At 47.6% G+C, this 14,355-nt stretch overlaps 8 protein-coding genes across 8 annotated transcripts; 4 read left to right on the plus strand and 4 right to left on the minus strand.

Moving 5' to 3' along the window:
- Positions 1 to 1,022: 1,022 nt before the first annotated feature.
- N7484_010774 (mitochondrial 54S ribosomal protein bL17m) lies at positions 1,023 to 1,731 on the minus strand (the record flags this gene model as incomplete). Its single annotated transcript, XM_057121161.1, has 2 exons — positions 1,023 to 1,448; positions 1,516 to 1,731. 2 exons carry the CDS (start codon positions 1,729 to 1,731, stop codon positions 1,023 to 1,025), a joined length of 642 nt encoding a protein of 213 aa, XP_056966915.1.
- A 358-nt stretch (positions 1,732 to 2,089) lies between these two features.
- On the plus strand, positions 2,090 to 2,526 carry N7484_010775 (MICOS complex subunit Mic12 family protein; the record flags this gene model as incomplete). The annotated part of the gene is made up of 2 exons (XM_057121162.1): positions 2,090 to 2,110; positions 2,173 to 2,526. 2 exons carry the CDS (start codon positions 2,090 to 2,092, stop codon positions 2,524 to 2,526), a joined length of 375 nt encoding a protein of 124 aa, XP_056966916.1.
- A 274-nt stretch (positions 2,527 to 2,800) lies between these two features.
- On the minus strand, positions 2,801 to 3,850 carry N7484_010776 (DUF5315 domain-containing protein; the record flags this gene model as incomplete). Its single annotated transcript, XM_057121163.1, has 2 exons — positions 2,801 to 3,536; positions 3,744 to 3,850. The coding sequence occupies 2 exons, from the start codon at positions 3,848 to 3,850 to the stop codon at positions 2,801 to 2,803; spliced, it is 843 nt and encodes a 280-aa protein (XP_056966917.1).
- A 275-nt stretch (positions 3,851 to 4,125) lies between these two features.
- rps23 (40S ribosomal protein uS12) lies at positions 4,126 to 4,693 on the plus strand (the record flags this gene model as incomplete). The annotated part of the gene is made up of 2 exons (XM_057121164.1): positions 4,126 to 4,384; positions 4,515 to 4,693. The coding sequence occupies 2 exons, from the start codon at positions 4,126 to 4,128 to the stop codon at positions 4,691 to 4,693; spliced, it is 438 nt and encodes a 145-aa protein (XP_056966918.1).
- Positions 4,694 to 5,876: 1,183 nt separating this feature from the next.
- On the minus strand, positions 5,877 to 7,396 carry N7484_010778 (translation initiation factor eIF2B subunit beta; the record flags this gene model as incomplete). Its single annotated transcript, XM_057121165.1, has 4 exons — positions 5,877 to 5,949; positions 6,020 to 6,863; positions 6,932 to 7,227; positions 7,299 to 7,396. The coding sequence occupies 4 exons, from the start codon at positions 7,394 to 7,396 to the stop codon at positions 5,877 to 5,879; spliced, it is 1,311 nt and encodes a 436-aa protein (XP_056966919.1).
- A 614-nt stretch (positions 7,397 to 8,010) lies between these two features.
- On the plus strand, positions 8,011 to 9,601 carry nemA (Nem1-Spo7 phosphatase catalytic subunit NEM1; the record flags this gene model as incomplete). The annotated part of the gene is made up of 2 exons (XM_057121166.1): positions 8,011 to 9,400; positions 9,459 to 9,601. 2 exons carry the CDS (start codon positions 8,011 to 8,013, stop codon positions 9,599 to 9,601), a joined length of 1,533 nt encoding a protein of 510 aa, XP_056966920.1.
- A 718-nt stretch (positions 9,602 to 10,319) lies between these two features.
- N7484_010780 (N-terminal protein methyltransferase) lies at positions 10,320 to 11,072 on the minus strand (the record flags this gene model as incomplete). The annotated part of the gene is made up of 1 exon (XM_057121167.1): positions 10,320 to 11,072. The coding sequence occupies one exon, from the start codon at positions 11,070 to 11,072 to the stop codon at positions 10,320 to 10,322; it is 753 nt and encodes a 250-aa protein (XP_056966921.1).
- Positions 11,073 to 11,814: 742 nt separating this feature from the next.
- On the plus strand, positions 11,815 to 12,469 carry N7484_010781 (uncharacterized protein; the record flags this gene model as incomplete). The annotated part of the gene is made up of 3 exons (XM_057121168.1): positions 11,815 to 11,889; positions 11,946 to 12,242; positions 12,371 to 12,469. 3 exons carry the CDS (start codon positions 11,815 to 11,817, stop codon positions 12,467 to 12,469), a joined length of 471 nt encoding a protein of 156 aa, XP_056966922.1.
- Positions 12,470 to 14,355: the final 1,886 nt, after the last annotated feature.

The raw sequence follows: 14,355 nt of genomic DNA on the forward strand, positions 1-14,355 counted from the left end.
GTCCCATTCATTATTTGAGAGTTTTATAACGAGCACCTGCTCAATAGAGCCCTGAAATGTGCGTCATAAACCCACAGGCTTGCAATATCAAGAAACATATGCATCTTACATTCCGAGGTAGCGAGACGAGAAACAGCATGACATGTGCCATGGAAGCTAAGGTGAAGATGGTTTGTTAAGCACATTATCATGTACATGGTTAGTATCTTAGCCCAACAAACTGTTACCGGTGTACCCTTGAGTTTCACATTGTCATCATCAACCCAAACCCGCAATGAACGAGTTGCTTGTCCCAACGCGATAAGCCCGGAAAAACTCGTCTGCTCAACTTGGTTCTATCTTGATTTTCGGCCACAGAGAGCACGTAAGAGTGATTTTAGTGCTATTTCTTTTTTCTGGAGTCTAAATAGTTTGCAATGGAATGTTTAAACCATGATTGGCATGTATTTCCGGCAATCTCCTCATATGGCTGGTTTCAATGACCTTCCAAATACTCAACATTTAAACAGTCAAAAGACGAAACTACTATCAACCTATTTACAACCATACTTTGGTCCCCTATCAATATGGCCGATGGGAAGATCTGTAATATCGTTTTCCCTACTCAACAGCGGTGTTTAAATGTCCATACTTGATTACTTAGAAAGCTGCCAATAAGATGAAATTTCGTAGAAATGAATAGCCTCGCCGTTGGGCTAAATACAAGCCAACTATCCACAGGTCTACTATTTCTCTTAGCTACTCTAATTACCGGCCATATCCCTAGAAATAGGAAGCGAGACTAAACACGATCAAGTCTGGGACTTAGTGATACAAAAACAATTCATGTCCAAGAAATTGAAAAGGTATTGAAACATTTTATACTATACACAGGCTATGTCACATGGGCGAAGCGAAGGCAAAATGCCAGAAGAATAACTCCTATGAAATCGAACAGGAAAACAAAGCCCAACTGCCATGTCCCGGGACTAATAATGGACAGCAGGCAGAAAGTAGCATGCAACGGCTTGACCTCGAAATATCTACCTTGAGGTGGCCTCCTCGGCCGGGGTCTCCTTCGGAGCAGACTCCTTCTTATCCGCAATCTTCAACTTTGAGATAGCACTCTCCAAAGCATCAATACCATCCTTCCGGAACCGAGTCACCTTCCGCACGTTCAGCGCAGTGAGTTGATTCAAGTTCTGAATACCACGCTCACGCTGGCGCAGCAAAGTGCGAGCAGTCATGGCAAAGCGCATATCCTTAGGTCCATCGACGAGTTCCAGAATGGCGCTGGGGGCTTGGTCGTGAGGCTTGCGCTCGGGTTCATCTCTACTGCCCTTAGGACGGTTGTAGTATTCGTATTTCTGCTTCGGCTCGACACGGAGCACGCGGGTGTAGCCACCAGGGCGGTCCGCGTAACGTTCACGAAGAGGACCGAAGAGTTTGGGAAGAATTTCATGAGGTTTCTATTGTGTGTATTAGTGTACTGTTTCTCGAGAGGAGTGACCCAAGAAAAGAAGGAGAGTTACGAACATAGAAAATCTCCAATGCCCGTCTCCGGCTGGCCTCAGAGTTCTTCTTGCCCAGAGTGATCAACTTGTCCGCCAATCGCTGAGCCTCCTTGGCTTTGGCCCATGTCGTTGTGATAGATTCGTTCTCGAAGAGTGAGGTGACCAGGTTGCGCAGCAAAGCCTGTCGATGCGAAGACTTGCGACCCAGGTGTCGGTATTTTCCTCCACCACCGGCCATGGTTGCGACGGTTTGGAAGGGAGGGAGAAGGGGAGAAGAGAAAGCGGGAGCCCAATTGATCGACGAGAATCAATTTCGAGACGTCGGGATCAAACTGGTTGGGGGACTCTCTTGCAGTGTTTGTAGGGGAGGTTCGGGACAAAAGATTCGAGAGTTCGGCCGGCCAATCGGAGAGCTGCCACCGCCTTGGCCGACTTCAACTTTTCCGCGTCAACGAGATAACGCAGCTTGATTCGCCTGCTGATGTGCAGTCACCACAAACAACCTGATTGTTTCATTCTTTAGGTCTTTAGTCTAGACCTGGTGGTTCAATCTCTTCCGAAAACTAATTACGAAACCGAAACACGCCTGCATCGCAATGGGGTTTATCACCGGCTTCGTACGTCGAATCCTCCGCATACCCTACGACAATGATTTACTGATATTCTTTTCTCTGATTAGTGCAGCGGCTTTGCCCTAACAAGCTCCGTTCTATTCATCACAATCACAATTCATCGGGCCAACCGCTTGGAACAGCGTCGGGCGATTCGCGAACAAGTCGATCAGATAAACTGGATTGCCGCCTCCGCTGGCGCATATGACCGTCGCTTTGCTCCACAAGATATCCCAAGACGACTAGAAGATCGCCTACATAAGAACGATGAAGATATTACCATGAAGGAAGTTTTGAAGCATCGGTGGAACCAAGAAGTGGAGAAGATGGCTCGGAAAGCGCATGATACTCGGTGGGAGGACGTACGAGACACAGCAGTCGATGCATGGAAGTCCGCTACAAACCTTTTCAAGAAGGAGTGAGTCGATTTCCTCTAGACTGGATAGATAAAACAAGGGCGGTTGTGCTTTTGTTGATGATGTATTATTATTTGAGTTTGCATGGCTAGCAATGGCGTTTGGATACCCCTTGTCATTATATTAGAATTGAATTCTTTTGAAACAATGGATTTGGAAGCAGTGGCTTGCGAATATAGTACATGGATAATTATGACCGGGTGAGCGTCCAGCGCTGATTCGTAACGGCATTAAACGCCAATCTTGGCGGAGGAGTTCAAGCTTACTTGATGATCACGGCTTATAGAGCGGTGTTAGTAGAGTTTTCATCCGTTGTCACGCTTTCTGTGTCGCTCCAGATATCTTTGCTTTCCCGCTCCACAGTGCGCATTGCTTGAGAGACCTCCTCAAGCTTGGCAACCACATCCAGCACTCCTTGGTTGACGCGGTCAAAGTAGCGATCATTTGCTTCTCGCCGCTTGCGCGCAAGATTGATATCCTTCTCCGTCTCCTCATCAAGCGTATGGTGTAAGAAACGGTCCCCGGTAGAATGCTGCTCAGTCGATGGAGCATCGGTGCCGTCCGCCGAACCAGGCCGTCGAGCAGCGCTTTCTCCATCTGCGGTATTGCGACCGGAATCGACGAGTTCATCGTCTGCTTCACTACGTGCCCAGGCTTGAGCCAGTTTCAATTGTTTCATGCGCAGATCCTCCAATGCTTCAGCGTGTTTTTCGCCGAATACGCGCTCGCTTGTTACTGCGCTCAATTCAACCTCGGATAAAGCGCTTTGCATCTCCTGCCAAATGGCATCTGATCCGTCGACATCGTTTTTTGAGGGGCGCTTGGAGGTAAAGGGCGAGTTGGCACGATCACTGCGGCGAGACTGGTTCCGGTCGAGGGGCGGAGGTTGGGTGCCGGCTGGTGTTGCCAGTGTTGAAGCTGGCGGTACTGAAAGAGATATGTTGGAGGCGTTGTGGGATGGAGGGCCCTGAAATAAGGCTGGCGGGGGTAGCCGCTGTGGCCCTGAGGGTGAGGGGCTTCCTCAAGGAGTCCATCGCTTCTATGTAGACAGGAATAGCCTCCAGGTTGTAATCATCGGAGATTGGAGAAGATCCATAACAAGCGGATCTAACGATAACGGGGCTTATCGGGCTTATAGAAGCATGATGACATAATCACATGCGATCGACGGGCGGGGGTTAGTAAGATCAGGTGACTCGCTTAGGGCAAGCGCACAAAGTCACGAGGGAAATGCGTTCCAAGCAAGCGAGTCGCTGGCGTTCAAGGCAATTCCGAAACCTTCGACTTTTCGACACCCCACGATCCAAGCCCCTTTGGCGACAACACCCATTTTCAGTCGGTACGTACACCGTTGTTGATATCCCCGCCCACTACAGGATAGTCTTTGGAAGTTATTTATGTGTGACGAAGGCGAGATCCTCCCAACCATCTCGTCCTGCGCACACAAAAATCGTCCAGACCCTCAATCCTCAACCTTCACCCACAACCAACGCCTCCCACACACGAACAATCTCCGAAGACGCGCGGAAACGACAGCATTTGAAGAACCGATTTACTAACGTCGATCTCCTCGTCTTAGTTGACCGTCAAGAATAATCCGACAACATGGGTAAAGGAAAGCCTAGAGGTCTCAACGCCGCCCGCAAGCTCGAGGCTCACCGCAAGGATCAGCGCTGGGCTGATCTCGGCTTCAAGAAGCGCCTTCTCGGAACCGCCTACAAGTCCTCTCCCTTCGGTGGTGCTTCCCACGCCAAGGGTATCGTCCTTGAGAAGGTCGGTGTTGAGGCCAAGCAGCCCAACTCCGCTATTCGCAAGTGTGTCAAGGTCCAGCTGATCAAGAACGGCAAGAAGGTCGCTGCTTTCGGTGGGTTATCTCCGTCCAGTGTTTGATACATGGTGGAATGGTATATGCAATTTGAGCCCAGGCTTGAACTGCATTCACTACCACTACAACTTGACTGAAGCCAGGCGCTAACATAATAACTCTACGATAGTTCCCAATGACGGTTGCTTGAACTTCATCGATGAGAACGACGAGGTCCTCCTTGCCGGTTTCGGTCGCAAGGGTAAGGCAAAGGGTGATATTCCCGGTGTCCGTTTCAAGGTCGTTAAGGTCTCCGGTGTCGGTCTGCTCGCTCTCTGGAAGGAGAAGAAGGAGAAGCCCCGCTCTTAAACGAGTCAAAAAGCAAAACGCAGGGGTGGAGGAGTGAATCGGTATCGGACAGAAAGCCCGTCTCATCAGCGCCTGGATTTCATGAGAATTTTTTTTTGGGAAATACAACCCGGTCGGGCTTTCGTCTGGGATTACGTGTGCGAATTACCATGATTTGATACAATTCCAAAAAACAATGGCGCTATGATCTTCATCTGCGGGGGGGCTCCAGACCCTTGTCTATCATACATTCTAGACCTGCTCGTAGGAGAGTAAACCCTGACCTAGGTGGGTCTTTGAATTCAGCATCTTCAGCTTGGAGATGCCCTAGATACCACATTCAAAGTCTAGCCTTAAAACTCCAGGGCTCCAGATAGATCGACATAACCTTAGAGACCAGACAGTTCATTGGGTTGCTGCATGGTTGATCAGGCTGTTAAACATTTAAATTCCTATTTTACTTCGCCATTTGTCTGGCCCTGGAGCAATTGTATGTTTGCAAGAGCCCAGTTGCTGACAATGAGCCGCCTAGCAGAAAGTGTATATGTCCTGTATGAATTCCCTAGCCAACCTCCAGTTGGAGATGGCACCCTTGCAATTGGACGTTCATCTGCGATGGCTGAAAACTATATTGTGGTATACTGTACCTAGTATGAGCCAAATTTTGTGTTTGATACTATATATCGATACCATTGAACGCGATATATACATGTACCAAAATGGAAGTATCTCTTGGGCATAAACTTCAATCAAGAAGAGAAAAGAAGGGTCTTGCTGGGCATACAAAGCCTCTGACATCTTCCATGATCCGATCACCTAGGCACCTAGCGATAGTACCTAGTAGTTATATATTTCTGCCTCCACTTGCACAGATAACTTGAAATTCACTCTCTACGTAGACAGCCCTTGCTTTTTGTCCTTTGACAGTGGTATAGCGAGTATCAATAACAGCAGATTTATGGATGTTCCATGGCCGTGATGCAACCTACTGGGATTATTAAAATGACTAAGGCAATAAAGCCTTGGGAAAGTCTATCCTGGTCTTCATTTCACATTGTATTTAAGCCATCTATATCTTACGGCTACCGTAGGAAAGACCAAAAGGCTTTCAAACACCCACGTAATAATCATCGCACATAAATCCTCGGGTATCTTTTTCAGTATTCGACCTACTTTTTCATGTCTGTGAACTACTTCCAAGCCCCTAAAAGCTGATATCCTCTTTTCGGTAGTGATCAGACACGATACGGTAGAGGTATGACGGGGCATGGCCACCTCTGTAATGAGAAAAGCACATATTAGTAAATGGACACGAAGGGCAAAATTGCCATATCAAGAAAGACTTACAAGTTGGTGATGTAAAGATCAACCAGCTCTGCCGGGACATAGTCGTAAATTGGGTTCTGAACATCGATCTTCTCGACAAGGTCTGCGTCTTCGAAGGGCAAAACTTTGCTGGCATCGCCATACTCAATGAGCGAGTCGAAGTCGAACGGATACACGGGACTCAATTTATAGACACCACTGACAACAACGACAGGGGTTTGGTGAACCTTGGCGGCGCGGGCAATGACACGGGTGCCGGCAGCAGCGACAAGACCACCATTAGCAAGGACGGAGTGGGTACCCAAAATGACCTTGTTGACACGGGACATGAGCGCGAAAACAGCGGAGTCGGGAATAAGAATCACAGTGATGCCATGAGCAACCAGCGGCTTTTGGAAAGATTCAAAGCCGAGGTTCTCATCATCACCGGCGCTATTGCCACTAACAGTAGCGTGGGTGGAATCGTGATTGTTTGGAAACGACTCGGCATGGATGACTGTGAACTTGCGCTTGGCGGCAGCTTTGAGCAGGAACTTCTGTACTGTTGTGGAAGAGGTGTGTGTGAGGATGATCTCGTTGGAGTGAATGTGTTCCAACGCATAAGCAGCAATCTGGTCATCTACTTGACCCAGCTCATCAATAATCTCGTTGATACCCTCCAAGACTTCAGCTCGTACGTCCTTGCTGAGGCCGTGGCCAGGCACACGCCCAATTGGCGATTGAGTGCCGGGAGTGCTGGGAAGGGAGTGTTCGGGCTCCGGGTGGGAGAGCAGGCTAAACATCGAGGTCAAAGGGGGACGAGAAGACCGGTCAGAGCCCTCTGGCCTGAGACCGAGCATATCACGATCCAAAGGCAGTGACGGATCTATTGAGGGTTAATGAGTCATGGTTTCATCGAAGGCGGAGCACCATAATGAAAGAGCTTAGACTGACCGTCGTAGGCACGGGGAGTTTGACACTGGCTTTCCGAGCCAGCCTCACTGAGTGCGAACTCAGCATCGCGATCATCTTCAGCTTCGTCACGAATCAGGCCGAGGACTCGTCGCACAATGTTCCCCACCACCATCTCACGCGGCTGCGCAGCCATAAGACGTCTACCCACACTTTGCACACGCTCAATGAGCTTCACGGACTCGGATGTTCGGCATGCCGATACAACTCGCAGGAGGAGGTAGGCGGTTGCAGTCGCGCATGATCGAGAATGACGGATTTGACGACGCTTGAGCAGCCTGTCAAGAAAAAGAAAAAAACCAAGGGTGAGCATTAGGGTCGTTGGCCAAAGAGAGCAAGGCTAGCGTACGATACTAGGTTTTCAATAGAGGTATCTATCGGATTCGTCTTGAGGGATTTCAAGAACGACGACAGGCCCGGCGTCAGAGCTGTGGCCGTTGACGGCATTTCGGGAAGTGGGATGTGTGAATATCGAGGATCTGTATGCATAGAGTCAGAGTCGGGGTTTTTGTCAAAATAGCTCGAGCGATCCACATACATTGTTGTCTTCTCCCTCTTGCTTCCCTTGAATTTTGGTTATCTTTTCTTCGTAGGCGTGGAGGGGATCTCGAGAATCACAAGGGAATGCAAAGTGGGCAAAAGAACCGATTTTCTGCCGTTGCGTCCTTTGTCCGCTTCCCCACACTTAGACTGTCCCTTCCTCTCTCCTTTTCATCGCGTCGTGTCTTCTTGGCTGGTTTGGCTTTGATCTAGATCTTTTCACGCCTCTTATTTGAATTTTGTTGCTCTTTGATTCCCCCACCTGCTTTTTTCTGGGTAGAAGACCCGACTGGAGTCCGCGCGGAATTACATCCGAGGCAAACGGGTGACTGGCGCATTGAGGTCCGTAGAACTACAAGCTGCCCAGTTTACGCCTCTTTGCGATGCCCCTCTCTTCCCCTCAAAGAATCTTCGACCCCAAGACATCTTAGCCCATAGCATGCCACTTTGACGGTTTCGCTCATACTCTCCATCTTTAGATCCCACGCGCCCGTGTCTCCCGTGGGCTTCGTTCGTGGAAGATGAACTCGCTGAACATCCTATCCTCGCGAGTCATTGGCCAGTCTACCAGCTCTACGCGCCCACGATCGCACTCCCAGAGTGAGAAACGGCGCGAAGCACCGCCTACGGACCTCGCCAAATTTCGATCCTATAGCGAAGACAACTTCCGGTCTAGCCTTGTCTCCGAGAAGGGTCATGACGGCCGCGCATCATTCGCGGACGGCGCCGGAGAAGATACGCCACAGTCGGTTGACGAGACAACGTCCCTATTACATGGCTCCCAACACGATGGCTCCTTCGTGACTAAAAGCACCTGGCGACTTTTCACAAAGCGTATCTTCGATACGATCACCGAAACCATCCGGTTCATTCTATCTACGCTTGCTGCACCTGGTGTATATATCGCTCAATGCTTCCAAAACGATGACGGGCACTATTCGTTTCTTGCCCCGGTGAGAAAAATCTGGAGAACGTCTGCCGAACCCAGGATCCGGCCGGTTAAAGCGAGCTCTCGGGTAGAAAATCGGCGACGAAGTGGCTCCACCCGCAAGTTGAAACCTCAAGGATCTCGAGACTCAATACGATCCACAACATCCGAATCAGATTCAGAGCGAAGGGGCATCAAGGAACTTACGAGTGGGAAGACTCGACCCAATAAAACTGACAACCACCAAGATCATGGTCCAGATGAAAGCACACCGCGTCGGTCTATACGGATTAAGCTCAATAACGAGGAAACACTCAATAGACAACGACAACGACGAAATAAAAGCGCTGATTTTGGTACACCGATGCCAGAGGGTGTAAGTCGGGTTCAAGCCGCCGTTAATCTGGACAATCTGAAGTCTCCCTTGTCATCATCTGTGCATCGCATTACGAAATACCCACACTCTCCAAACCCGCCGCGACCTCTTCTCCCTCAACGACTGCCTTCATACACAGCCGCTCCGCGGAATGCTAGGCTCCCACAAAAAACCCTGGTGCTGGACCTCGATGAGACACTGATTCATTCGCTTGCCAAGGGTGGTCGTATGTCCAGCGGCCACATGGTTGAAGTCAAACTTTACATGCCTATGACCACTGCCCTGGCCCCTGGGGCCCCGCAGACCACTCTGGGACCTCAACATCCCATATTATACTATGTGCATAAGCGGCCGCACTGCGATGATTTCCTACGCAAGATTTCCAAGTGGTACAAGCTCGTGATCTTCACAGCCAGTGTCCAAGAGTATGCCGACCCTGTCATCGACTGGCTCGAGTCGGAAAGGAAGTACTTCCAGGCGCGTTACTACCGACAGCACTGCACATTCCGCAATGGCGCCTATATCAAAGATCTTAGCTCTGTGGAACCGGATCTGAGTAAAGTGATGATCTTGGACAATAGCCCAATGAGCTATATCTTTCACGAGGGTATGTCGGGAAGCATTGGCAATATTTTTCGAGGCACTATCTGACATTCACAATTTAGATAACGCGATTCCCATCGAGGGTTGGATCAACGATCCTACGGATAACGGTCTGCTGCACCTAATCCCCATGCTGGAGGCATTGCAATATGCCACTGATGTTCGGGCACTCTTGGCTCTTCGCCGTGGTGAAGTCGAGGCGTAGCCACCTTTCGCACTTGTAATTATGGAATGCGCATGTAGGTGTAAAGGGAGTTTTGCTATTCGTTAGAAGCGAAGTCAATTGAACAAGAAGAAAAAACCAAAGCAAAAAAATATTGACTCCAGGGAGGACATAAGGACGATCAATGAAGCTATACCATTGCAGCATATCTTATAATAGCATCGAGTATATTGTTTAATGGTGAATGGATGAACGTACATACCCCACTCTTCAAAGTTCCCTTGTTTATTTCTTATTTGACTAGGATAGATTTCCTTTTCAACATCTGTATTCATGTATCTCGGCATGAGAAATGTGAACCGGTTGATATAATGACTTAGCTGTTGAGACCGTTATCATGTAATGATATCATGGCCACCGGTTTTAGATACAGGAAATTGTTGAAGTAGAAGACGGCCTTGAGCAACTCTCGACTTTCGCTTCTCTTCAACATTACAACTTGAGAATGCCATAACATATAGGACCAGTCGTTGTCATCCATAGATCTGGTAGTATAAATTTAAGGTCCTCAAAAGTGCCATCTTGTGGCTGGAAGACCTCACGTTGGTAGCTGGTTGACGCGCTGCCACATGGGAAGGTCAAGGAATACCGGTATGGTTGAAAATTTGACCAGAAAGTCCCAGGACAAGGGAAGGTGGCACTGTTTCCATTTGGAGAGGTGATGCGTTGGAGGAATATGGCTAGTAATGCGTCGGCACGTTCAGACCTTAGGCCGAAGGGCATAGGACTTGACAGGAAGGAGCTTAAACTGCTTAGGGAATCCAGTCTGAATCTCAGACTTGATAACATCCATCCCAGCAGCAGCAAACAACTGTTTAAACTTTCCATCCGTCCTTGTCACACTACTATCCAGATCATCGTACATATCCTGATTCTGTGCATCGGTTGACAAGTTCTCCTTCACAACCATAACGCCGCTTTCCGTCAAAGCATCGCGGCACCTCACAATATACTCAACCAATTGCGTATCGGTGCAATGCCCAACACACCACTGAGTCCAGATCAAATCGTATTTCTTTTGTGGGTACCAGTTCTCCAGGCCAACGGTGTAGATATCACCCACAACACCATCTTGTTTGAGCTTGCTCTCTGCCATAACGTTCGTGAATTTCTCCACCGGCTCGACAGCGTCCACGACTTCACAGACATGGCTAAGAAAACCTTCTGTTACACGTCCAACACCGGCTCCACAGTCCACACCTTGGCGGAGTTTTCCACTTTGGGGGAGAGAGGGAATCATTCGACGAACCTTCGTCAAGAAGTTCTTGGACCCTTGCAGCTCGATGCGTGTATACCAGGGATAAGTTCCGAGCATGCCTAGCATCTCGGCTGAGGTGCTGGGAACGCTGTTCCAGTAGTTGATGGAAGCGGCATGGTTGATTTTGGAGTCTGCGGACTCCGACACAGAGGCGGGTACCCCCGTTGAGCTCTCGTTAATCTCATTCAAAGACATGATGAAATACGGAGAAGAGTATCTTGTGATGCGCGTGGAAAGTGGGGTGAAGCTCCAGACAATTTTATGCTCACAATGATATGATTACCTAAGGATTTAGAATGTGGCACGTGACCATGATGTATATTTACCGGCCTCATCGTGACAACTTCCCCTTCAATTTTAGAGGAAAACCTTATTATTTCGATTCGCCAGTCATCCAAAATGAAATTCTTGGAAAATTTCTCATTGAGATGGCTTTGGCTGTTCAAACGGTCAAAATCAGAGAATCATAATAGCGTAAGCCTCTGGCATTGTGACCAATATAGCAATGGAAAGTTACACCCTATTAATACCTATACAGGCAAAGCCAGCGATCGTGATGGACTCACGAGAAGCTGGACTAAAGCTACTATTTGATGGAGCTTCACCACAAGCTGAGTATGAGAACTATCGTCTTCTAACAATGAGGCTAAGCTAATCATCGCCAGTATTATTGCCGTTCATGGACTCGGTGGACATGGAGAAAAGTCATGGACAGCAGACGATGGAAAAAATTGGCTGCAAAGTATATTACCAGAAGATTTGCCGGATTGCAGGATTTTCACTTGGGGCTACAACGCGTCACCTAGCCCTAACCATGAAAAACAGCCTCTTCAGACTATATCCGAGAAATTGGTGTTGGATCTGTATAAAATGAGAGATTTGACCAGGGTATGTTCGATAACACGAGCTATGCATGACTAGATATGAGCATGGACTTATGGATTTCCTGCAGACACAAACCCGTCCAATCGTCTTTGTGGCACATAGCCTAGGCGGCAGTCTGGTCAAGAGTGTAAGCGCATCCGTTTCTGAGAAAGTTGATAAAATGTTCTAATAAACAATTTTCAGGCCCTGGTATTCTCTGACCAGGAACAAGAAGATATATCTAGCCGGCTCGACATAATCAGTGCATCAACACGCGGGGTTTTCTTCATGGATACAACAGAGCTAGGGATCAGCACTAATGGAATGGAAAAGTTCTTACACAGCATCGAAGGCTCAATCCAAGAGAATAGTGACAGTTGCAAGGAAGCCAAATGGTTACTAGCTATATTGAAACAATACGCATCACTCAGTGCCAAGTATCGAAACGTTTATGTTTCTCCTCGACGGGGCTCAGAGACAATTCAGGAATCAGAGACGGAGGTAAGAGATCAGACTTGTGACCAATGATCTAGCTAACGGTATTGCTGAGTTAGGATGCATCTTCATCTCAAATAAATTCCTCATATATTGTGGTTGATGCAGATCATAATACAATCAATAAGTTCAAGTCTCCTGAGGATCCTGGGTACCTGAAGATTAAAGCGGAACTTCTCGACATACTCAAAGTATCATGTTTAAGTGCTAGACACATCTCTTGGGAGAAATAACGGAAATTTGGGACCGCATTTATTTAAGAGAAAAGAGACAGGAGGTTTTCAGCAAATGCTTTGATTACCATTATAAGCCATTAGGTCTTGGGAATTGCCTATTTGACTTATCGGTCATTTTTAAGACAAGCCGAAATATGGACTTGCTCTTATTTCCACTTGTTAAACTAACCAAGAGAGAGGAAAAATGCAAACCTGTTAATGTACACTTATAGCATATCCTCATCGTCTTCTACATTTCGTGGCTAGGAACTGTAGTACTACTTTTATCTTCGTTGTTCTAGTCAAGGATCCATGTGTGGGGGGCTAATATCTATGTGGACGATTGCTTAGCGGCTCAAATGAATAGCGTATAGCTATCTTAGCCCCACCTGTACACGTGCTCAGAGCTTCACTATCCCAACCTATTACGAACCTGCTACAATTAGAGGAGTCAAATATCAGCTGCCTTAGCATGTCAGGACGATTCTAGTCTAAGCTATAGCTCCTCGTTCCAGGTTGAATGAAACGAGTATGTTAGGGAAGGTTGAGCTCTGTATACAGTTTCTTCAAACAACTGTTGCAGGCTTTTGAAAATTGTAATCTTTTCCATTTTTAGGGTATACTGCGTGACGGATGCCTTGGATGAAATGCAGCTTCCTTTTCTTCCAAAAAGGTTGATTTCTTCGTGAGGAAAAGTGAGGGGTCTTCGCTGCTTCATTCATTCACTGGTATCAAGCTTTATGAGACATATCAAGGGAAAAAGGAACAACAAGAGCCTGGTGAACGATTCGGATTCTTACTGGAGGTTAAGCCTCAATCTTATAGCGGAGGACGTGCAGATACATACGAGCTTGGATTTTGCAGCTGCTTGTGACAGTGACCATATTCTGAAGATCATTGAACGCATTAATGGAATGGCCCTTTTTGCCTAGGTGGTCCATGATCGAAGTTTGATCATTATTTGGGACCCAGGTTGTAAGGGTTGCAAATTATATATTTCACAGGACATTTCAGTTACCCGTAACCAATAGGGCACATAATAAAACATCTCGGCTTACTTCTCGCGGCTAGAATATAACCTTGAAGAACAGGAGATTGCGGGGCACAAATTTTGATTTGTCACATAGATTAATGTACCTATGTGCGACCATAGCAGGATGGGTTTACAATATCGAGATACAAACCTGGCTGATGAACTCCAACGGAAGCAAAATCGCTCATAGTGCCAAAAATGCAGTTCCCTACATCAAGAACAGCCCGGGTGGTCTAGTGGTATGATTCGCGCTTAGGGCAGCAACTCCTAAGCACTCCTGCGCGAGGTCCCGTGTTCGATCCACGGCTCGGGCCTGTTATCTTTTTGTTTTTCTTTGTCTGCGTGCCTTCACTGCTGGTTTTTTTTTTTTTATAAAACTCTCCACACATCCACCGGCAAAACCTTAATCCGACCAATTAGCATCATCTCCAGGTGGAGTTGATGACTCATACATTATGATGGCTCGGCTAACGTTAATTGATGCTTTATAAAATTGAAATAATAATATAGTAAATAATGACATATTGGTTACTGAAATATACGTACCGGATGTCCTCTGAGGGGTGGGGATTCCTATTTAAGCTGCCGCCGCTTTTATGAGGCCGCTCAGACTCAGGCTCACAGAGCAGCTCATCGTAATCAGGTGGTTTATCAGTGACGCTCAGTGAGCCTGAGGCCTGTTGATTACCCAGACACATTTATTGACTAACTACCCAGTCTACTCCCGGCCCATCCATGTGCAGAAAACGATCAGATGAGTACTTGAGACAATCGATGGCCAGCCGAGACTCAAACGAAGTGCTGGTGCAAACCAAGCCGGGCCACAATGAGACAAGCACTGGCAGTTAGTAACAGATGCTAGATATTCCTC

This window comes from Penicillium longicatenatum (assembly GCF_028827895.1).
Source record: "Penicillium longicatenatum strain IBT 33135 chromosome Unknown contig_7_segment0_segment0, whole genome shotgun sequence".
Taxonomy (NCBI): Eukaryota; Fungi; Ascomycota; class Eurotiomycetes; order Eurotiales; family Aspergillaceae; genus Penicillium; species Penicillium longicatenatum.